The 24,505-nt window shown below is 43.0% G+C and overlaps 1 protein-coding gene across 2 annotated transcripts in view; it reads left to right on the top strand.

Moving 5' to 3' along the window:
- Positions 1-21,296, top strand: part of LRFN5 (leucine rich repeat and fibronectin type III domain containing 5) — a 1,086,380-nt gene extending 1,065,084 nt beyond the window's left edge. The window contains exon 8 of one of the 2 annotated variants that reach the window (XM_078659745.1): positions 20,459-21,296. In XM_078659745.1, the coding sequence (XP_078515871.1) occupies positions 20,459-20,642 (184 nt within the window). In that variant the 3' untranslated portion in view covers positions 20,643-21,296. The remainder of the gene's footprint in view (positions 1-20,458) is intronic. The other variant, XM_078659746.1, reaches the window with a different exon arrangement.
- The last annotated feature ends 3,209 nt before the right edge of the window (positions 21,297-24,505 follow it).

Here is a 24,505-nt window from a genome sequence, read left to right on the forward strand (position 1 = left end):
TTAATTGAAAGAAAGGCACCACATATTCTAAACAACAGCTAGTTTTGAGAGGGATTAGGATTACGTTGTTTCACATGCACCCTTTAATATTCATGATGGCAACATGCATTTTAACAGTCTAAATACATGTACTTTCCACACTTGCAAAGAACATGATACTAAGCATCTCAAAAGGGGTTGACAGGTAGGACATGGTGTGTAGCAAGAATATGGCTCTTTTTCCCGCATACGATTACCCCGCATGCTGTCACAACCCGGTCGTAACAACGTCTGCAATGTGACAACGCATACCATTACCCCGCAAGTCGTAAGAACGACTTGCGGAGGGGGGGCGCTGGATGTTGGAATAGTAAAATGTACTATTCCAACTCCTGTCTGTGCAGACTGTAGGGAAGGTGTTTGATTTTAACTCCAACACCTTCTTCCCCCTCTGCAAGTTGTTGTAATGACTTGCAGGGTAATGGTGTGCGTTGTCACAACACATAACGTTGTTACGACCGTGTTGTGACAGCATGCAGGGTTACGGTTGAGGGGTGACGATAATTTACCATGTGGAATATGGCTCTTTTTCCCGCATACCACCACCTCGGTCCCCCTCAACAATTTGTTCAAAACTGGAATTGCGAATGCAATCTGCCTGAGCATTAGACATACCAAAATCTGAAGAAATGGTTTGACCGTTAACTTCATCAAAAGTTCCAAAAGGCAATGGAGAAGTAGGAGTTGCAAAATTGTCTTTCCCTCTGAATATAGCTATCTTTCTGATATTCCAAACCTTACCATCACTTAAAATGATGGCATTATGTAAAACTTTCTTGACTAACATAGGATCAGAAAATTGAAATTCACCTTTTCGAACTTTCCAAGGTTTTTTAACTTTAACCCACACTCCAGCTTTAATGTCAACCAAACCTGAACCAAATTTATCATCAAAAATGCCTTTATATTGTAAATGTTTTTCAAGAATATTATTTTTTACAGAATTCATGCAAATATCAAGACCAGAACTTTTGAGTACCCAATCAGGATTACATTTAGTTCTGGCAATTTGGCCTCTCATAAGTTCAAAAGGTGACATTTTTAAAGCTTCCTGACCATTGGTTCCAAACAGATTTATACACTTGAAGTTCCCAATTAGCCCCTTTCATGACAGCGATTTCAATTGCATTTTTCAGTAACCTGTTGAATCTCTCGCACATACCATTCCTACTGGGATTATACAATGAGGTGGTCCTATGTTTTACGCCTACTCTTTCAAAGTAAGTTTTTGTAATTTGGCCAAAAATTTTACTCCATTATCGCTAATAATTTGAACAGGAAGATCTTCTTCAATGAAAACCCTGTGAATGAATTGTAAAACAGAGGCAAATCAACTTTGTCCACGATGACAATGGTTGGCCATCTCGAAAAAATATCAATCATGGATATTATATATTTGGGAGTGTTACCAATAGGACCCATGGTATCTATTGCAACTGTATGCCAGAGACCATCAGGTATGATGGGTTCACACATGTCAGGTCGTCAAAGTTTTATGTGCTTTGTCAGAGTTAGCACGAATAACACAATCTCGTACGATTCTTTCAGCATTAAGGTCAATTCCTGGCTACCAGTACAATTTGTTGGCATTCTGTTTGGTTTTTACTATGCCACAGTGATCTTCATGACATAATTTTAAAATAGAGTCTCTCAATGACATGGGAGGAATAGCTTTATCACCACAAAAAACAGTACTGTCAGTAATAGATAACTCGTTTCTTACCTCCCAAAATGGTTTAAGACTCAAAGTTACCTTGGATTTTTCTGGCCAACCTTGACGAATGAGAGAAATAAGGGACACTAAATAATTTTCTTCCAAATAGTCTTCTCCCCATTGTTTCTTTTCCACACAAAAAGGACTCTCATCATGGATAAGGGCAACATGTAAAGAATCCCACTCATTAACGGATCACTGACAGAATATCGACAGTCACAATATCGAGATGACAAAATATCGAGGTCAAAATATCGACTACAAAATATCGACTTCCTATCTTCAAACAGGTAAGTACAAAAATATCGACTCCAAAATATCGAGTGTAAAAAATATAGACTGTCAAAATATCGAATGTTTTAAATGTCTTAAAAGTAATTTAAAAGTAATATAATAATAGATAAATTATTTTTAACTTTTTTTAAAATACTTAAATAAACGTAACATTAAAAAATAATTAATATAACTTTAAAAAAATAATTTATTTTTAATACATATATATATATATACATACATATTATTAACAAAACATATACAATATTTTAACCGTAGGATAGCAAGAGGTTTAAATTTACTGTAACGACTCCAGTGAGTGCAAAAGAAGAGAAAGCGTTGGATAGCGTAGGGGTAAAAATTACTATTCCCACTCCAGCGAGTGCAACAGTAGGGAAAGCGTTGGATAGCGTAGGGGTAAAAATTACTATTCCCACTCCAGAGAGTGCAACAGTAGGGAAAGCGTTGGATAGCGTAGGGGTAAAAATTACTATTCCCACTCCAGAGAGTGCAACAGTAGGGAAAGCGTTGGATAGCGTAGGGGTAAAAATTACTATTCCCACTCCAGCGAGTGCAACAGTAGGGAAAGCGTTGGATAGCGTAGGGGTAAAAATAACTATTCCCACTCCAGAGAGTGCAACAGTATGGAAAGCGTTGGATAGCGTAGGGGTAAAAATTACTCTTCCCACTCCAGAGAGTGCAACAGTAGGGAAAAGGTTGGATAGCATAGGGGTAAAAATGACTATTCCCACTCCAGAGAGTGCAACAGTAGGGAAAGCGTAGGATAGCGTAGAGGTAAAATTTACTATTCCCACTCCAGAGAGTGCAACAGTATGGAAAGCGTTGGATAGCGTAGGGGTAAAAATTACTCTTCCCACTCCAGAGAGTGCAACAGTAGGGAAAAGGTTGGATAGCATAGGGGTAAAAATGACTATTCCCACTCCAGAGAGTGCAACAGTAGGGAAAGCGTAGGATAGCGTAGAGGTAAAATTTACTATTCCCACTCCAGAGAGTGCAACAGTAGGGAAAGCGTTGGATAGCGTAGGGGTTAAAATTACTATTCCCACTCCAGAGAGTGCAACAGTAGGGAAAGAGTTGGATAGCGTAGGGGGAAAAAATACTATTCCCACTCCAGAGAGTGCAACAGTAGGGAAAGCGTTGGATAGCGTAGGGGTTAAAATGACTATTCCCACTCCAGAGAGTGCAACAGTAGGGAAAGAGTTGGCTAATTTGCGTTATTTTCCTTGAGCGTTCCTTCTCCATTCTCCTCTCCATTCTCAAGTTCTCTCGTCACTTCACCTAACGTCACTCATGTATCTTTACACTTACGTGTGATGTACCCTATGCGTGCCGCCATCTTGGAAGTACTTCGTTTCAGCACTCCTGCATTCAATTTCAAAAAACGCGTTTTGTTATTTACGCACAACGTTGGAATATACATATTTATTTGCTACGCTCTAGTTTCTTGGATTTTCAGTGCATTTCACAATTAAGCTTGCCTCTAATATCGTCTTTCTTCTACAAGCACATTTACCATCAACAGTGTTTTCTAGCTTTTTTTTTTTAGACTTGTAAGTACAGTTTAAACTTATTCTCACTTCTTCATTTCACCACGTTTTGGATTTCCTGTACTTCACTATTCATTGTGGCAACATGTATTATAAGGAAAAAATAACCTCTACCACATGTAAAAGGGGGGGTATGCTAGTCCCATCTGTGCTCTGTGACATGGAAAATACCTCACCCTTTGGCATTATCCTTCTACAGTGACACAAAGCACTGATTCTGTCTGCAACATATTGAGACCATTTTCGGGACTACATTTTCTTATAAATAAAGATACTTCACAACTGTGACGTCCTAATTATTACCTATTTTGAAAATGGATAGCTGTCCTTCTTTAAGAGCACCTATTTTAGTATGTTTCTTAAAAGAAACACTTTGCCCAGCACTGAAATACGTACTTCTCTGTAGGTGTTGGTCAATCCATTTTCTGAAATGCACTAAGGTACACCTTCGTCAATTATTGTTTGTTTCCTCTTGCTCAGTAATCAATATCACTGCTGAAGTTTGGAGTACTGCTCTTACACTACCATTTAGTGTGTTATCTTCTTAATGAGATTTATTAAAGATCCTTACAAAAAGAATTCTTGCATCACATCAGGAGAGGATATTTGCATTATGTTAGACAGATGTTACCATTTTGCTTTTATAACTTATAACTCTGTTCACTGTTGCAAGTACACGGTTGGCACGTATCCACTTCTTCCATTTGAGACTGTTTAAAAAATGATGGGAATTTTGCAAGCCAACTCAACCATGGCTACACACCATGTGTTTACTTCCTTGAATGTCAAATAACACTGCGTATTATGAGTAAGGCATAAAATGTCAGCGCTTTTAGTGAACAGTCTGGCAGAACAGACTCTTGGGAGTTTTACACACTACATTATGTTCACACATCAGAAACACGACATCGGAAAACAAATATTTTTGTACTTTTTCTCCAAGAGTAAGGAAGGTGTATCTAGCACCATAGAAATACTGACTGATAAAGACACCATCCTGTAAGGCTTCCCATTCCCTATGGCAATAAGACCAGTATCTGTTCAATACAAGCAGTAAATAACATTGCTTGGTTCTGCTTCCTATTTTGTCAGTGCCAGAACATAACTATTCTTCTGACATTATTTAAGAAGGAAAAAAGTGGAAACGGGCTGAAAGAACCTGTTTTGTTTGAATGAAATGTGTCATAGGAGATCACCTCTGGTGCATTTCGTCTCCTTTATGTCATACAGCAACACACATGGTAGCACCATGGATACATTTAAGTTGCGTAGGGTTAATGTATGGAAAATGCAAAAATGCAAAGCTTTGCAGGTAGTTTATACTTTATGATCTTTTTTTACCAGGTTTCTTACCTCGACTTTTTCAGTGTGCTTAAAAGTGAATTTAACAGACAATAGTGAATTTTGGGTAGGATGACTGCAATGTTCTTTGTTACGCTCTGTTACAATGTTATTATGTGAGTGTCAGATATTGTCTTAATACTGAAAATGATGGGGAGATTTGGTTTGACCTCTTTACTTGGCCTACGTGGTGAATACCTTTATTTGAAGAACACTTGTGATTCTGTCACCATGCAAACTTTGAGCGTTAACTGTCAGTAACTGGCACGGACAAGACATTAGGAAGGTCTACATTCATGATGATTCAATAGATCTTGGAACAGATGTAACAATATGCCCCATTGCTGAAGCTCTGAGAATATTATAGTGCCTTTGAAACAAAAGAGTAAATTGAGCATTAACTGGAGAGCATTAACTGGAGAAGCATTTTCTGTAAAAATGTCATCACACGGATAATCTTTCAAGTGTATCACAAATAAATTAAAGCTAGTCTTGAAATTTGCGGGAATCACAAATTTCTTGAACCTCATATTCTGCTGGTCCGTGTACCACCACAGGATGGTAGCTGATCATAATGATCAGAAACACATGGCTTCAGTTGGGATGAATAAAAGATAGAATGAATCTTCAAGATACAAGTCAACTTCATCCAAAATGCCACAGGATTGATCTGATGAGTTATCACAATTGGACGGGAATATATAATGTGTGTCACTGCTTTATAAATTATTAGTGTGGCAGGTGAAAAACATGAAAAATGAAATGATAATAAAGCAAGTTTCATATTGTTTTATTTTTTCCATGCCAGGGAGTCTTGAGGGCTGGGCTTGGGGAATGACAGGCACAGAGGGAGTGGTAGGTGCACAGTTTTCAGTGTTCATGATAGTTTGGCTGGCCGTCTCAGATCGGCAAAACCATCATGCGCACTGAAGCTCTCTCCAACCCGAGCAGCCACAACGAAAGGGCAACCTTTTTCCAGTAACCACTGTGTCAAGCTTCACAGAATAGTATGAGTGAAAGGTGCCAAGTGCCTCAGTATGAAGAGACAGATAATGCGATTAAAACACACAGGGTTACAAACATCCATAGCAATCTTGTTTTTCTTGATTGGAGTCGAAGATTAACCTTTAGTATATAAAAAAAATATACTGTAAATGACTGAATTTTGGCACTTTTCTTTCCCTTTGTGACATTTATTGTATGCTTAATTTAGTGGGACGTATTTGTTTTCCAATATGATGTTGTTTACATTGATTATAATTTTTGCATAATAATAAGTGTTTCCTTGTATGATATTAATTATCACTGTTGATTTAATTTTCAACACCACTCAGACAGACTGAGATGTAATCTCCTTTATAACTGGTCACAGACCAAATTTTTCATTCCCGTATTGCACCCAGGTCTGGTGACGACACTTGGTTTACCCCATTATTCTATAATGTTCATTTTATTGCAGCACTGTATTTTGAAGCAATTATATTTCTGGTGTGCTGGATGTCAAATAATAGATTTTTTTTCTATATTAAGTGGTTTGTGATTTTGCATTTCAATTTATGTAACCTGGCTGAAATATCTCTCCTGCACAATCTTTCTTGATTGTCATGACAAAAATATTGTGTGGACAAAACAGCGTTCGGAAAATATTGAGGACCAAAATATTGACAAGGTAAGTGCAAATAGGTAAGTACAGATTTTCGATTCTCAACTCCACATATGTGTATCTTGAAGAGAGATATGTATATATAGAGAGAGAATGTACATACATATATGTGGAGTTAAGTATAGAAAAACTTTGCTTATCCATTCAAACTTACCTTAACCGTAATTTAGGAGCTCATTTTGTTCGCGGGAAGGCCGCCACCGTCAGCCCGTCGGTGGTGGTACCCCTGCCTAGTCTAAGGTCGGATCAGACCACCACATTATGATGGCAGTCGGATCGGTGGTGGTCAGAAAATCTGACTGCCGATGGTCCCGACATTTGGTTAGATTCCAACCGCCAAACGGACCGCTCGCAATACCTAGAATGGTGACGGTGGCTGGTAAACACTGCCAGACAGATTATGATATCCATCCCTGCCTGCCTTTCCATGCTGGTTCAACCGCCATGAAAAGGCTGGCAGGAATGGACACTGGGGACCCATATTGGGTCCCCCTCCCCCTGTCCAATTCCCGTGGGTGTTGGGGGGCACCTGTGGTGCCCCCCAACATATCCCTGTACCAAGTGACAGGCACCGCATGGTGCCTGTCACGTAGTACAGGGATATGTAAAACATCCCTTTTTAACATTGCGGCGGGTGCGGCAGCCAGCAGCATCCATCGCGATGTTAATGATGGGTAATGTAACTGCCATGGGGGTGGTCACATCGTAATTTCTATTGTGGGACTGTCGCATGGTTGGTGGGCGGTCCCAAATAGGAGACGATGGTGGGCAGACTGAAGTCGGTCTGCCATCGTAATGAGCCCCTTAGTCTTTGATATTTTTGACAGAATATTTTGTCCACACAATATTTTTCTACCGTATTTCGTCCAAATACCAAGAAATTAAAGTGAGGCTGTTGATCAGTGTTGCTATTTGATTATGAACTCCAAACACTGAAACAGAGTGTGTGTTTAGTATTCAACAGCCTTCCTGAAGTTATTTGGGCATGTAACTCAGACTTACAAGCATGAATAGCTTAATTTACGACTGCACAATTCACTTACTAGTCAGAAATGCTAGCTTTACACTTGTAAATGGGTTTACTCACAAAACGATTTGTGTGGGAATCTATCTATTCTTGTAGGTGATGAGTACATATTTAAGTGGCGGAATGCCCTGGAGAATTGTAAACACCCTTAAACATACAGGTTTCAAGGTGTTCACAACATGTATTTTTATCACTCTCCACCCTGTAAAAAGGTTAGAGAAATATTCATGCAAGGGAAGAAGTAAATTCCTTTCTATGGTGGGAAGGAGATATATACACCTCCTAAATTGGAAGATTGTAATGGATAGGAATTTGGTGATTACAGTGTTCGTTTATAAAGAATATGAGATCACTGATCGTCAGCCTAGACCAGAGGTCTTCAAACTTTTGGATGCCGAGACCCCCTGTCGACATTTTCAGGTGTAAGACCCCCTCATTAACAAACGGTTCCCTAAACCTACATACTCAGGGGCAGATTTACAAGCCCCCTGCGCCACCACTACATCACTTTTTGTGACGTATTGGTGGCGCAGGGGGCCCCTCCATATTTACAAGGAGATGAAAAGCCATCCTGCGAGCCTTTTCCTCTCCTTGTAAATATGGCCCCTTCACATGCAGCACTGTGCGTGGAAGGGGAGTTCCATGGGGGTTGCTGTGGGTGTTCCCACGCAACATCCATTGAACAAGATACATCTCCATATTTACAAGAAATCGTAAATCTGGAGATACATGTAAATGCTCCCCCAACCTAGAGGCGGCGTAGCGAGGCGCAATGAGGAGAAATATTTTTATTTCTCCTAATTTTTTCCTCTTTTAATGCGTGCGGCATTCTACAGCATGCATTGAAAGAGGAAAATGTCTGTAGTGATTGTTTTTGAAAAATCTCCCCACGACGCAGGCATCCTTGCACCATGGTGCAAGGGTGCCTGTTCCGACGCATGGCTGAAGCTTGTGTGCCAGCGCAGGCAAAGGACAGAGATCTGCTCTAAAGTTCTTTAAAATGTTTACAACTCCAGCACATCCACAGGACCAAATTCTCAAGACTGCCGAGATGTAATGGAACCTGTATATAATGTTTTTATAAGATAAATTATTCTTATAATATTAATTGGCAAAAGTGAAAAACATTTTAGGGCAGATTTACAAGCCCCTTGCGCCACTTTTGCATCACTGTTAACATGGGAAAAGTGACGCAAAAGTGCCGCCAGCGGCTTGTAAATCCGCCCCTTGGTGTACAGAAAAAAACCTTTTAAGATGTATGAATGTCTTTTCTGTTCTTGGTTAATTTCATTTGTTGTTCACCTGTGACATTCTTAACTTCCTGGAGTTTTATTCATAGCTACTGCTTGGAAAAACTGTTTAAATGTAAGGAATAGGCAGAGTGGGGGCCCAGGGGGTACTGGAACCAGAAAAAAAACAAAGCCTCTGTAACCAGCTTACAAAGGCATGTAAATATGCAAATGGTCTGTAACACCTGTCAAAAACTCTGGTGTGCCGGATATAAGACTCCAGACACTGCCCAGCCCACAGCAGCTCGAGCTGCACTGCAGCAGCCCAGGCTGAGACACAGAGGAGGAAGAGGGGGGCTGAAGCCCTTGTAATTCTATGGGCCTGGGAAGAAGTTTGACTGGGAATGCGCGACCCCCTTTGTAACACTCCACGCCCCCCCTGGGGGTCGCGCCCCACAGTTTGAAGACCCCTGGCCTAGACTGTTGAAGTATTTGTATAGTTGCAGTCAGCTTACTCATACACAATTAGCATGTTAGTGGGTGGTAAATGGGTGTACTGAATATGAACTATCATTTGATTCCTGCCCCAGTGAGCAGCATTAGTCTCAGTTGATTGTATACATATTCAACAATGGAGGCCCTGTGAGGTTTGTGCCTACATGATATAGACAACTATGTTAAAATACAAACCAAACATATTACCATGTAAACTTAAAACATTAGTCACTGAAGTGATAAAGGAAGATCAGACAGGCTTTCCAAAAGAAAAGAAAAGCTCACATAGCATAGTACAATTGATAGACATAATATATGTCATTAAAAATTCATAAACTGGGCATGTTTTACTCGAATTGGATCCAGAGATATGTTTTGACAATGTAAATTAGATACGTTTACTGGATGACTGCAAACAATTCAGTGTGAGTTGTCTTCGTTTGCAATATCAGTTAGGTGGTTTGACTTCCAGAATAAAGAATATTAATTGATTTGTGTTTGCCAGTGATGAAAAACAAGTCTACTCAATGATTCCTCTGCATTTCAGGAATGCATTGGTTGCCCTTGAATAGTGATAAGGGCCTGTGATAAGATTAGTGGAGGCAGAATTGTTTCTAAGAGTTACAAAGTTCACTTACTTAGATCTAATCTGAATAATCTGAGAGAAAAGCAAAGATACGAATTCTGGGGCCAAATGTACTGACCCATTTGCGCCGCAAAAAATCTCTGGCCCATGTACTAATCCTATTTGGCGGTTGCAAATTGAAAATAGGATTGTTCACAACCGCTAAAAAGGGTAGTAGTTAGTACAAACCTTACTTTGCGAGCCGGTAACCTATTACTGACTCGCAAAATACGATTAGCGACTCGCTATTAGGAAGGGACATTCCAAAGGCGTCCCTTCCTAATAGTGATTCCTTAAGCTATGTATGACTGTTTTGCAACCACAAAACAGTCACGTTTTACCACCCTTCACAGATTCCGCTTTGTGAGTGGCTCTCAAAATATTTTTTAAGGGCAGGCAGTGGTCCAAGGGACCACTGCCTGCCCTTAAGAAATGAAAGTGAAAAGTTTCTTTTTTTTTTAGATGCATCCCTTTTCTGTTAAGGAAAATGGTCTGCATTTAAAAAAATCTGCTTTATTTGAAAGCAGTCCCAGACATGGTGGTCTGCTGACCCCAGCAGGCCACCATCCGTGGGAGTGCCAGCCATTCCCAATGATGTCGCAAATTTGGCTTGCCTCCTTAATATGCATGAGGCATGCAATTTGCGAACCCATTGGGAATCGCAAACCAAACAGTCTCTCAGACACTGTTGTGCATCCCAATTTGTGAGTCGCAAACTGCTAGTCGCAAATGCGACACAATTTGCGCTCACAAATTTACGGGTTGTACATCTGGCCCCAAGAGACTAAGCCCAAGTCTGAGTACAAACTTCATTCAAGTTAAATTTATTTGCTCATTCCAGACCTGCCATGAGGTCAGAGAATCCTAGGTAATATATTGTTGTTGTTGTAAGCTTTATTCGACTTTTTGCCATGAAGCCAACACATATAAAATGCATATTAACATGATTCTTAAAAACGAAAACAAGGTTACATATGTAATAAAAATACAGGATGAACGGATATACAATCCCCAGACCAAGACAAGTCATTTACAATTCATACTGAGTTATGTACAAATCATAATACATCGCATTGCATTTTCACCTTTGCATTAGATTTTCACCTTAAGGAGTTTTACAGACCTACTATAAAAACAGCTATATACAGTCTATAAATAATTAAAAAGCCAGTGTTAAAAAGAAACTTTGTGTCTATGTTTTAAGACCATGCTTTTTTCTTATCAAGCAGATGCTATGGAGGAATCGACTGACTCCAAAGATTATCAGGCGAATAGACGAAGATCTAAGTAGTCTTTCTGCCTCTTTGTATGAACGTATGCCCAAGTTTTTACAAAGGGGTTTGATCCATTTTGTACATTGAAATCTATACAATGGGCAAAAAAAAAGGATATGGGCCTCATCTTCCTTTTGTTTCAGATCACACAGTTTACAATATGAATCATACCTATTAGAATTAGAATTTCCCCACCTACAGGTATTAGCGTTTATTTGTAAAACCCCGTTATATATTAGAAATAGGACAGCCATACAGAAACATTCCCAGAGTAAGTCAATACATTCTGCACAATCATCTGAAGTATAGAACAACGGTAAATTAAAAGTTCAGTGGAAAACATAATTAGCTGCATCACAGATGGGCACAGCACTTCTATATTCTGAATTAAGATAGGAGAATTCAAGATCCTGCCTCGCTTTGTGTAAGTTTAAATGTGCCAATACAAGTCATTTGGGCTGCCCCTGTTTACTCCATGGCTGCCACCTTCTCCACCGCGTTTCGTTTTATTCTCAGTCTTCCCTACAGTATTTACCTATAGACTTCCTATCGGACTCTCAGTTATGTGCATTAGATACTACCACTATACATGGACCCCTTTTTGTTCCACTTTTATATTTCAACTGTTTGGGCATCACCTGGCCCTGGAAATTCCCTTTTATCTTCAGCACAATAAATACCCTGGAGCTATTACTCTGGACCTTACCAGTGTTCTGTTGAGGATTCGCTTTGCAGTACCAACGGTAAGGCAATGGTCCCTGTGCGCTTTCTACTGGAGATCTAAGCACTAATTTCAATACCTCTTGCTAACTGACTAGGCCCCCTGTGTTTATTTAGCCGATCTTTGGCTTCGGGCACCCTTTAGCCCCTTTGTGTCCAGAACAATACAATGGAGCACTTACTTCGGAACCCTATCTACTTGCTGTTATCAAGGTTTTGCCAAGAGATTTTTTATAGGTAAGATCTCAGTTGTGGGTTACTCTGACAACCCATGGCTCTCTCTTGAGTAACAAGCATGGAAGGCTTAGCCTTTCTTGCTTTGTCTTTGCACTCAGTCTCTATACCTATGACATTAGGATTCTTTATACTTTCTCGTTCATAATAGAGCGTTTATAAATGAGAGGGGTCATGTATCACCATTACAATCACAACTTTTGTGTTACAATTGCTATAGGTTTTGAATTGATACTTTGATTATGTGTGCTAAGACGTTTAGATGTCATTTTTAGGGGGTGTTTTTTGGTCCCATCACTTTTCTTAATATTAGTGTCTCAAATTTAGTGTTGAGATCGTTGAGAACTATGCTGTTCAGGGTACCTCGCATCCATAAGGCTAGAATGGGAGGCCGCTCATTCAGGTACTTGGTGGGTAAATACTGGAATGAGCTTCCCATTGAACTCCGTATGGAACCATCAGAATTGAGATTCCGCCTTAAACTTAAAACCTACCTTTTTCCACATACTTAATTATCTTCAGCTAGAATTTGCATTGTCTCTTAGCCTTGTGTTAACAGCTACTTAGGGGGTTGACAGCAATCATAGCGCGGGGACACACTGTGCTGAGTGTAACCAGGCGCTTTAGAAATGGTTTTATTATTATTATTATTATTAGTGTTTCTTTATGTATATTTACATGTTTATTAGTGTTTTCTGTTCAAGTCCTGTACTTTTTGACTAAAGATGTTGAATTGTTTTTTATATATTTTTTTGCATTTTGATTTGGTGTCTTTACATGTGAATTTCAGCCCTGATGAAGTTCTCTGAGGAGAACGAAACGCGTTGGTTGAGCTGAATCTGTCATTTTATCTGAGAATATTTATTAAAAAGAAAGACTTTATACACTACAAGATTGCCTTGGACTTCTATTGCTTGGCGCACGCCCACTCGTAATGGCACTTTCAGGATCTGGGACACAGAGGTACCATGGAACGGTTGATGCCGGGCTCTCAGTGCACAGGACTCTTGATTTGATGAAACAGGCACGAGGTGCAAAATCATCAGCCTGCCACTGAAGCTTTGGTCTTTACATTGTCTTACAGTAGTTTGTTTTGTGAGGCCAAATACCAAACGGATCTGTGCCATTGATGCAGTTCTTTGGATCTTGAAAACTTGTCAATGTGTTTTAGTTATAATTTCTTTAAGCAAGATGGTATCTCGACCTCGCAGAGGCTCGCTGCATAGGTAAGAGTTGAAAAAAGCTTTGTAGCCTTAACTGTCAACATTGGCAAGCTTGTTCAACCATTAAGGTTGTTATATAGGGTGAGGAAGGTGTATGTCAATGCATTTCCCTTTCTTATATTATGAGATGAAGCGGTTCCTTTATTGTCACTCAAGATCCCCAAATATTTATAAACATCAACATGCTCCAGATGCTGCCCCTTTAGTGAAGAAATTATGGAAATGATTGTTGCTAGAAGAGATTGCCATAGCTTTGTTCATTTTTCTATTAATGTGCAACATGTCTTCATGGGCATATTGAAAAAGTGCTTCCATAAGGTGCTCAAGTCCTTGGATAGACTACAAAAGAACATGGCATCTGCATAAAGAAGGTGACTGGGATGCAGTGGACAAAGATGGGTGATAGCTATTGATCTGATTAAGAGACATTGTTTGGTCTGCTCGAAAAAGGTTGAAGAGAAATGGTGCTAGGAAACAGCACTGCTTAAGGTCCTTTCAAGGTCAATCTTTTCCTTGAGACTTGAGTTCCATTGCCTATTTTTATTCGAATCCAAGTGTTAATATACAAAAGAGATGGAGAAATGTCCCATTTGGCAAACTTTGACAATAGTTTCCCACGATCAACGCAATGAAAAGCAGACTTGAAATCAACAAAACATAGATGATGGGGATGCTTGAGTTTTTTCAATTTGTCATTTGTGAGCGCCAATTCCAAGATATTCGTTGTTATCCCCGATCCCCTCCTAAACTCTGTTTGATTTAGTGGAATTATGTTATTTGTACCAAGAGGTTAGTTCAGCCTGTAGAGCTGCCATAAAATACTTTGCCTCCACATCCAATAAAGCTATTAGGCAGCAGTTTTTAGGTTTGGACCTATCTTCAACTGTACAAATAGGGACGTCAGCTGTCTGACATTGAATCTGAGGGGGAAACATGGTTAAATGGGGTCAATCAATCAATCAATCAAAGCATTTGTATAGCGCACTACTCACCCGGAGGGTCTCAAGGCGCTAGGGGGGGGGGTCTGCTACTGCTCGAACAGCCAGGTCTTGAGCTGCTTCCTGAAGGCGAGGTGGTCCTGGGTCCGGGGAGGTGGGTCGGGAGGGAGTTCGAAGTCTTGGCGGCGAGGTAGGAGAAGGACCTTCCCCCTGTGGTGGCTCTTCGGATGCGGGGGACGGCGGCGAGGGCGTGGCCGGTCGATCGAATCTGGCGTTTGGGAGCGTAGAAGTTGAGGCGGCTGTTGAGGTATCCTGGGCCTTGGTTGTGCAGGGCTTTGTGTGCATGGGTGAGGAGACGGAAGGTGATTCTCTTGTTGACCGGGAGCCAGTGCAGGTCTCTCAGGTGTCCGGAGATGTGGTTGCGACGGGGGATGTCCAGGATGAGTCGTGCCGAGGCGTTCTGGATCCGCTGGAGTCTCTTCTGGAGTTTGGCGGTGGTTCCGGCGTAGAGGGCGTTGCCGTAGTCCAGTCGGCTGGTGACGAGGGCCTGGGTGACCGTCTTCCTTGTCTCGGTGGGGATCCACCGGAAGATCTTGCGTAGCATGCGTAGGATGTTGAAGCACGACGAGGAGACGGCGTTGACTTGTCTGGTCATGGAGAGGGAGGAGTCCAGGATGAAGCCCAGGTTTCGTGCGTGGTCTGTTGGTTTGGGTGCGCTGCCTAGGGTGGGGGGCCACCAGGAGTCGTCCCAGGCGGAGGGTGAGGAGCCCAGGATGAGGACTTCCGTCTTGTCCGAGTTCAGTTTCAGGCGGCTGTTCTTCATCCATTTGGCTACCTCTTTCATCCCTTCGTGTAGGTTGGCTCTGGCGGTGGCGGGGTCGTTGGTGAGGGAGAGGATCAGCTGGGTGTCGTCCGCGTAGGAGATGATGTTGACGTTGTGCTGGCGTGCGATGGCTGCGAGGGGACTCATGTAGACGTTGAAGAGGGTTGGGCTGAGCGAGCAGATGACTTCGGTGGCTTCTGATCTGAACGGGGGGAGGCGGACTCTCTGTGTCCTTCCGGCGAGGAAGGAGGTGATCCACTCCAGTGCCTTCTCCTGGATTCCGACGTTGCTGAGGCGCTGTACTAGGGTACGGTGGCAGACAGTGTCGAAGGCCACGGAGAGGTCTAGGAGGATGAGGGCCGCTGTTTCTCTGTTGTCGAGCAGGGCTCGGATGTCATCGGTTGCTGCGATCAGGGCGGTCTCGGTGCTGTGGTTGGCCCGGAAGCCGGATTGCGAGAGGTCGAGGGATCCGTTCGTCTCGAGGAAGGCGGCCAGCTGCTTGTTGACGGTCTTCTCTATGACTTTTGTGGGAAACGGGAGCAGTGAGATGGGTCGGTAGTTCTTGAGGTCGGTGGGGTCGGCTGATGGCTTCTTTAGTAGGGCGCTGAGTTCGGCGTGCTTCCAGCTCTCCGGGAAGGTAGCGGTATTGAAGGAAGTGTTGATGGTGTCCCGCAGGTGGGGTGCGATGACAGCGTCGGCCTTGTTGAAGACGTGGTGAGGGCAGGGGTCGGTCGGAGATCCGGAGTGGATGGAATTCATCGTGCGGATGGTGTCTTCGGTGCTGATCGGGGTCCAGGCGCGGAGGGTGGTGGTGGGGGGCGGTGGTTCGGTCGTGGCGTGCGTCGGTTGAGTGCTGAAGCCGTTGTGTATGTCCGCGATCTTGTTGTGGAAGTAGGAGGCGAGTGAGTTGCAGAGGTCTTGCGAAGGGGTGATGTCGTTGTTTCTGGCGTTGGGGTTGGAGAGCTCTTTGACGATGTTGAAGAGTTCCTTGCTGTTGTGTGCGGTGTTGTCCAGTCGTTCCTTGAATGCAGTTTTCTTGGTGGTGTGGATCAGTTGGTGGTGTTTTCGGGTGGCGAGCTTGAGGGCAGTCATGTTGTCCGGTGTTGGGTCTCTGCGCCAGGCTTTCTCAAGGGCTCTGCAGTCCTTCTTGGAGCTCTTGAGTTCGTCGGTGAACCATGGGGCTTTCTTGCTGCCGGGTCTGCTAGGCAGGGTCCTCAGAGGGGCGAGGTAGTCTGCGCAGTCGCTGATCCACTTCGTGAGGTTGGTGGCCGCTTGGCTGGGGTTCGTTGCGCTGGTGGGTGGGTTCTTGCTCAGGGAAGTCGCGAGCTGGTCGGCTGTGATCTTGTTCCAGTTTCTGCGTGCAACCTGTTGCTGTTGGTGGTGGATCGTGGTCCTTTTGAAGCTGAAGTGGACGCAGCTGTGGTCCGTCCAGTGGAGTCCGGTGGCGTGGCTGAAGGCGATGTCCTTGCTGGATGAGAAGACGGGGTCGAGTGTGTGTCCGGCGTAGTGGGTGGGGGTGGTCACCAGTTGCTTGAGTCCGAGGTTAGCGAGGTTGTACAGAAGGGTGGTGGTGTTGCGGTCGTTGTTGTTCTCCAGGTGGAAGTTGAGGTCCCCGAGGAGGATGTAGTCAGCGGAGGGGAGGGCATGCGGGCTGACGAAGTCGGCGATGTCCTCGCTGAATTGTGTGCGTGGTCCCGGGGGTCTGTAGATGAGGGTGCCTCTGAGGGTGGTCTTGGGGTTGATGTGGATCTGGAAGTGCAGGTGCTCGGCGGGTGCGAGGGTGTCGTCGGTGTTGGTCGTGATGCGGATGGAGTTCCTGTGGATGATGGCGATGCCTCCTCCTGTCTGGTTGACGCGGTCCCTCCGGATGATCTTGAAGCCGTCCGGGGTGGCGATGGCGATGTCGGGTGCTGAGGAGGCGTTCATCCAGGTTTCCGTGAGGAAGGCGACGTCCGGGGCTGTGGTGTCGAGCAGGTTCCAGAGCACGACGGCATGTCTGTGGACGGAGCGGGTGTTGAGCGGATGCACTTCAGGTGGCTGCTGCTGTTGCTTGTCGAGGTCTTGGGCACTGCTGGAGTGGTGCAGGTCCGGGTGCAGGTGAACTTGCAGGAGTTGCAGCAGAAGGGTCCGTGGTTGCGTCTCGGGGTGGCTCGGTAGCAGCCCGGGAGTCGGCCGGCGTTGAGTGCGTTGAGTTCGGTGGCGGCGTAGGTCCGGCGGGTGGGCTGGTGACTGCGGGAGACAGGGGTCCGGGCGCTGGGCGCGGGCCAGGCGCGGACGGGCGCAGACGGGCTTACCTTTGGCGCACCTTCGGCGCTCATTCGGTGCTCCCGCTGCGCGCGTCTGCTGCTCGGTCGCTCTGGGGGCGTCATAAGTAAGGAGCCGGTAGGGCGGGTCAGCTGGGTGGCGGGAGCGTGGGCGGCCAATGGGCATTAGGGGGGCGGAGTCGGCGTAGGTCAGTGGCGGGAAGGGGGACTGAGGACGGCTCGGCGGCGGCTGGGGCGTCCGGCGGCCGGGAGCGGTCTCAAAGGAAGGGGGAGGGCAGCAGAAGGGGGAGAAAACGGGAGGCAGCAGAAAAAGACAAGCAGCGGGTCAAGGGCAACCCAAGAAGGGAAGAGACAAAGGCGGCAGGAGGAGCGGCGGCGAGGGCAACCACGAGGCAGCAGAGTGGGCAGGTAGCAGGAGGTAGCAGCGAGGCAGCAGGACAGCTTGTCAGGGCAGCTCAGGTGGTCAGCGGGCAGGATCAGCGGAGTGGGGGCGACCTCGCCTGGAACAGGCTCAGCGGTAGTAAATTTGTCAGCCCAAGACTGGGTATTTTCTTTGTAAATGACATGAGGCATTCTATTTGATCCGATGTAAGTGTGAGTTCCCCAGAGTCGCAGGAACTGTACAATGAATTAGATCCTGCTGAGGTTGCACTTGGGTTGGGTTTTTAGCTAGATAGTGCCATCATATTTGGCCAATTTTGGAGGGTAGCTTCTGTAGCGGGAGGTTGACTGACGCACACTTCTGTTAGATAGGTGACCCAAATGTTTTCAGTAAGCACAGAGTTGTTTGTGATGCAAGTTGGCCTTGCGATTTCATTTATTGTTTTCCAGAAATGTTTTGTTATTTTGTTTACTGTGAAGTAGCTTAGACAACTAGGAATCTATTTGGAGTCTCCTCTCCTTCCATTTCTTATACTCTTTTTTAGTTGTTCTTAGCTGCTCAAGATAGCGGTCGGAGATGGATGCTTCCTGAAGGCTCGCAGTGCTTGGTTTAATTTCTGTTTTGACTGCCTACAGGCAGGCGAGACTTTCGTTCTGCCTTGCACTTGACATACGGATTGCTTGTTGATAGTGCCTTCTTCCACTTTATTAGTTTGTGCAATTAACTTTAAGCAAAACGCCTCCCACTGTTGAACCAGTTCACTTAATTACTCTAGCATTCACTTAAAATTTCTTCTGCTCTTTTTGGTCTGTTTTATTGTTAGATCTGTGCATTTTTATAGGCCACAGAATACATAATATAGTTCAGAGTATATATAGTTTTTCTTATAGCTCACAGAATGAAAAGACTCAATGTTTTAAGCCGTAGGGATGTTGTGTTACAGCTAAACAACATTCTCTAACTTGAGGTAAATGCTCACTGTCCAGGGTAGCATCTATTTCAAACTCCTTTAGCAGAGGAAATAGATTTACACAGACAAAGTTAAATCGATAATGGATTGCAAACTTGATTCTAGGTGCGTGATATGGGGTAGAGTATAATCAATCATTCTGTCATTCAGTGCCCTCATGCCTATATACTCCAGTTCATTGGCTAGATGCTCACCTTTCTTTTCCTGGCGTTTTTTACTCAATTGATATTGTAAGGAAATCTCCCATTGGAGGTTTTGGACTCTGGTGAGAATGCTAATCAGATGTAATTTACCATCAAATGCCAACAGGAATATTGCTAAGATGGTCTTCATTTATTGCAACAATAAGTGTGTAGGAAATGTGTTAATTGGCACTCCCTGCAGTGACTGACTGAAATACATTATTAAGTTAACTGTTTTATAATGTGCCATGATGTGTCCTTTCAGCCACGGAGCAGCACAGGGTTTAAAAAATCAGCATTAGGCATTTTGGTGCACCACTGATGGATACAAATATTGCATGATGGGTGGGGTTTGCGTTCCAAGATGGTGTGCATCCTCAATATTAAATCCAGAATATCAAGGCACGCAAATATCGAGTACAAATTATCAAATGCTAAATTTTGAAAGGTAAGTAAATACAGATTTCCTATATATATCTACACCTATATGTATCTTGGTGATAGATAGATCTTTAAAATACGTATATGTATAGTTAGGAATAGTAAATCTATACTTTGGTTTATGCACTTTCCTTTTTAAATTTCAAATGTTAAATTTTGTACCTCAATATCCTGTCCACAGTAGTCCTCTTTTAAATATTAAATATTCTTTGGCAAGATAATCAGTAGTATAATGTTCTAAGATGCGGGCAGGCACCATGTACTCCTGTAATCACGTATGTGGTACAAGTGGAACTGTTTATAGATAGGGAGGGCCTCAGTGGTGGAAGTGGAGAAGTGGGAAGTATTAGCATCAACCAGATTTTGTCAAATCACTTCCTTGTTAGAGCTGTCTAGAGAGCTCATCTGAACATTGAACAACTGCGATAGCTCAACCTTTATACCCAAAGGAATGGAGAGTTACAAAATTACCTTATGTAAATGTGGAAAGAAGTTGCAGTGAATTTTTTAACAGAGTATCATTGACAGCATGAAAGAACATTCTGCAGGGTAATGACAGTGTGAGCCAAATTTCAAAGTGGCACACGTTTTCAAAGGAATTCACGTTTTCAGCAGAAACATCAATCAAATGTTCGATTTTTTATTTAGCTAATCAGTTCAATTTATTTGCTCTCATTTTCAAAGTGCTTTGGAATGAAATACTCGGAATAGCTGTATCACATAGGTTTGCAATAGGTAATTTTTTTTATCAGAAGCAGCTATTGACATGGAGAACTGTATACTACACTCCACAAAAATGTATTATTTTGTCAATGAACGATTTGCTACTGTTAATCATTTTGAAACATTTCCAACGTTGTACCTGTTAAGGAAGAAGAAATGCAATACCCTTTTAGCTGCCCTTTGATTAAAAGTCATTAATACGCATGTATGAAACACATGGCCATGATATCAAATATATTTCATGCACACTGACTGTTTTACATGTGCTAGCACTGTTTTTGTAATACTGTTCTTTGTTTTTATTTCTCAGGGCAATAGGTAACAAGGAAGTTCAACAAAGCATCCCCTTCAAACGTCTCTCTGGATGCAGGAGCACAACAGATGTCATGACATCACAAGAGTTGGATCACTCACCTCAGCCCCCCTTTGTACCCTGCAAAGACCTGAAGCACACGAAAGGGTGGCTACAAGACCAACTTTCTCCAGCTCACTGACAGGTTTTTCCAACTTCTGGTACTCTGGCGGTGAGTAAGTCACTGCTCTTTAAATATGGGCAAATGAGATGACATTGTTGGAAAACCTCGACAAAACGTGTTTCAAGAGCTATACACCCATGGCAAATGATACCTCTGAACGATCAGTAAGAGGAAGCCGAACTGCCGACGATAAACGATGACTAGTGACGTGTACTTTCACTTTCATTCAGAACGACCCGGAAGTTAATGGTGTGTATATGCACTCAGGTGATGAAACCGATATCATGTCTCCCTTTCTAAAATACGAATTGAAAGTTAGCGAAAAGATTGGACTACCAAAGTCATTTCTTGTTCTTTGAAAACGTCTGCATTCTGGCAACAACAGATGGCCAGCGAGGAACATAAGAATTCAGCCTTGTAGATTATTAACCCGACAGTGCCTCTCACTCGGACAGACAAATGTGCAGGCGTGTGATGAAGACTGGGCTGTTCGCATCCAAGCAAAGCACATAAGGGAAATATGAACTGGCAATGACTCTGTATGGAATGTATAATATATGAATATTAGATACCCCGTATATGTTTTTCAGTGGTTACTACTGTATCATAAAAAGAAAAACATTTTGATGGATTTGTAAATTATTCACTTTGGGTCGGTGAGACGGAAAACAATAAAGCACATGCAATGATATTTGAACAAGACTCGTCTTTAATGCGTACAATTCTGAGAAAACGGGTGCAACATGGTCATAGCACATTCCTCAGGGGGTTTAATATCTTCATATTCTCAGGATATCACTTCTTTATTTTCGCTCACAGTTTATCTGAACGCCTAGCATCTCCGTTAACAATTTTGTGAATACAGGTTCTACATATTGCCCGTGTTTAAACCATAAACGCATTTTTCAGTAACAACAACTATTTATGAAAGATCCTTACAGCGTTAAGGAGATATAAAAGTGTTCATAGCACATTTTATGTGGTCGTGAAAGAATACACATTCCTATTTTTAATTAGAATGACCTTATATTAAATGTATTTATTACCACGTCTAATAGAAGGACAAAACGATGCTAAGTCCCACAATATTTTGTCTAACAGGTACTTGAAAATACTAGACGACCCACTGTGAAAAATAATAAAAATGTCTACTGTTGAAAAGAGTATTTAGACTTAAAAAACACAACCACATTTTTGTTAGCCAGGCCTCTCCTTCTCTCTCTCTCTCTCTCTTCTCTCTCTCTCTCTCTCTTCCTTAAACCTAACAGTCGCAGCTATTACAGTGTGCAAGATGTCTTCCAAATAACCTTCGCAATTATGTTTTTTTCAGGTTATCCCCTTAGGGAATGGATTAACGCTGGACCAAACTATGCATGAACGGGTCATCAAAGTGTGCTTCGCATGTTGCTGTGATATATTTCTTTGTGTTACAGAGGGGAGGGATGTTCCAAGTGTCTAGGCTTATAAAGCATTATCGACTTTTCAATTAACTGTTTGATAGCTATGTTGGTGGAGAGCTAATATACCTATGGATTGGGATTTTATTTCTGTTTATGTGCTACTGATTTTTGGATGCATTATTAGTATATGGCTGGATGTATTGTCGGAGCATGGAGGGGAAACATGGCTGTCACAACGTATAGTGGAACCATATCCTTTGGTTCTAGGTATTTACAATATAGTTGCAGAATATAACTATGCGCTTCAGGGGCAAAAACATATGCAATGTAGAGCCTCCATGTGTGTATGCACTCCAAACACGCAAAACATCAGGGACTTTTCAAGCCAGTGCCTGTAAGAAACAAGGGTCATTATTGCAAGAGAAATCAGTACAAACTATGAAACCAGTGCCTTCACTGCAAAGGAAATTATTACAGGAAATTAAACCAGTGCCTTTGTTGCAAGAGAAACCGGTGAATGGGACGAATCAGAGCAAGATAATTGAGGGCAGGAAAAGAAACCAGGGTCATTAATTCAGTGCTTCCAGTAAAACCAGACCCAGCAATGTAAGGCAAACCAATGCAGGTCATTAAACCAGGATCATCACTGCAGGACCACCAGTGTGGGCAATGAAACGGGTGCAATGGAAACCAGTCCCAACGCTGCAGGGTAAACAAGAGCAGCCAATTAAACCAGACCCATCACTGTAAGAGGAATCACTGCAGACAATTCAACCAGGAAAATCATTGCCAGGGCAACCACCACTGAAGGTGATGGAACCAACACAAGCAGTGAAACTACTATGATCACTGCAAGCCAACTGAGTCCGGACAATAAAAGAAATGTGTCACTGCAACAGAATTCACTGCTGGCAATAAGACCAGAGTTGCCACTGAAGGCAAAGCCTTCACAGTCTGGAGCACGGGTGATTTCTCCAAGGACACCAGTGCAGACCATGAAGTAAGGGTACATCACTTCAAGAGAAACCAGTGCGGGCAGTGAAATGGAAATAAGAGCAGGCAATGAAAAAAGGGTCATCCACTGCAAAGGTGGTAATCCAGTGTAGGCAATGAACCCAATGACATCAAGGGAAAACCAGTACAGCCCACACCAGGCTGTCACTGCTAGGTAAACCAGTGATACCAGGGTTGGTGCTGCAATACAAACCAGTCAAACACATAAAACTATGTCCTTTAATTGCCAGTAAAAGCAATGACACAATTGTTATCACTGAAAAGAAACCAGTATATTACTGCAAGGCAAACCAGGTAATGTCATCAAACCACCACTGCTATGCAAATCAGTAACACTACATCTGTTACTGCAAAGGAAACTAATACAGCCAATGAATTTGGGGCAGTCATTGGAAGTAAAATTCAGTGTCCTAATTACCTATGAAACTAATGTTATTACTGCAGGGGAGAACAGTGCAGTTATTGAAACCAGCAGCACTTCAAGGGAAAAAAATCACGGCGCTAATTAAATATTAAACCAGGGTAATCACAGCAAAGCAAACTTGTGCCATGCTGTAATGAATGTAAACTGAAGGTCCTGTTGAAAGTTCTAATCCAGCTACACATATTTAGTACTGGGCAATGCTGTAGCAAAGATTAGTGCAGCATGTGTAGTGGCACTGGGTCCATGGATGTGAGGGGCGCAATACATCCCAATTACAGCTGCTTTATTAATTCTAAACCAAGGGACGGGAGGCCAATTTTCCCTGCTTGTGTTAGGGCTCTTGGCAATCTTGTAACCGCACTATTGAATGCATTGGTAAAGAGGAACACGCGCTGAAACCATTGTAGCAATAACCCACTCTAGGCTGGTAATATAACCAACAGGAATTGTCAGAACAGCGGTTCAGCAAAAAAAAGTTTTCCTTTTAACGCAGTACAGCAAGCAAGAACAACATAATCACAGGAGAGCAGTGTAACACAACCAGCAAAGCTTAACAATAACAACCAGTGCACCTCTGAATGATTTATGATCCTCCTGTATAGGAGGCCCTTTCCATCCACTCTTCAGGTGTCTTGCTCACTATTATACCTCTCCCGTAAGGGGGTTCTCCCTGCTACTTTGTAATCCCATATCACATTTCCTCTTCCAAGGGTGTTTAAGTTCTTTGCTTTTCTAGGTGTCACTTTCACCTCCGTGAGTCAGCGATATCAGGCATCCAGTGGCACATATGAGTAGGTCAACCAGCCCAAATCCCACTGCAGCCTGGAGCCTGAAGTCTGGGACTTCAAATCCCAGAGTGCAAATAAAAAGCCAGACTGGATGAGCTAAGTAAGTACAGGGGAAACGCAAGAACCATAAGATTCTCTTTCCTCGGGTGCCTCACGTGTATTCTTCTACATTAGAAGTCTGACTTTCTTTCACCATTCCCATACTTCTTTTCGAGGTGTCTCATTTCCTCTTGATATCAGCACATCTGAAACTCC

This window comes from Lissotriton helveticus, chromosome 9, assembly GCF_964261635.1.
Source record: "Lissotriton helveticus chromosome 9, aLisHel1.1, whole genome shotgun sequence".
In the NCBI taxonomy this organism is placed as follows: Eukaryota; Metazoa; Chordata; class Amphibia; order Caudata; family Salamandridae; genus Lissotriton; species Lissotriton helveticus.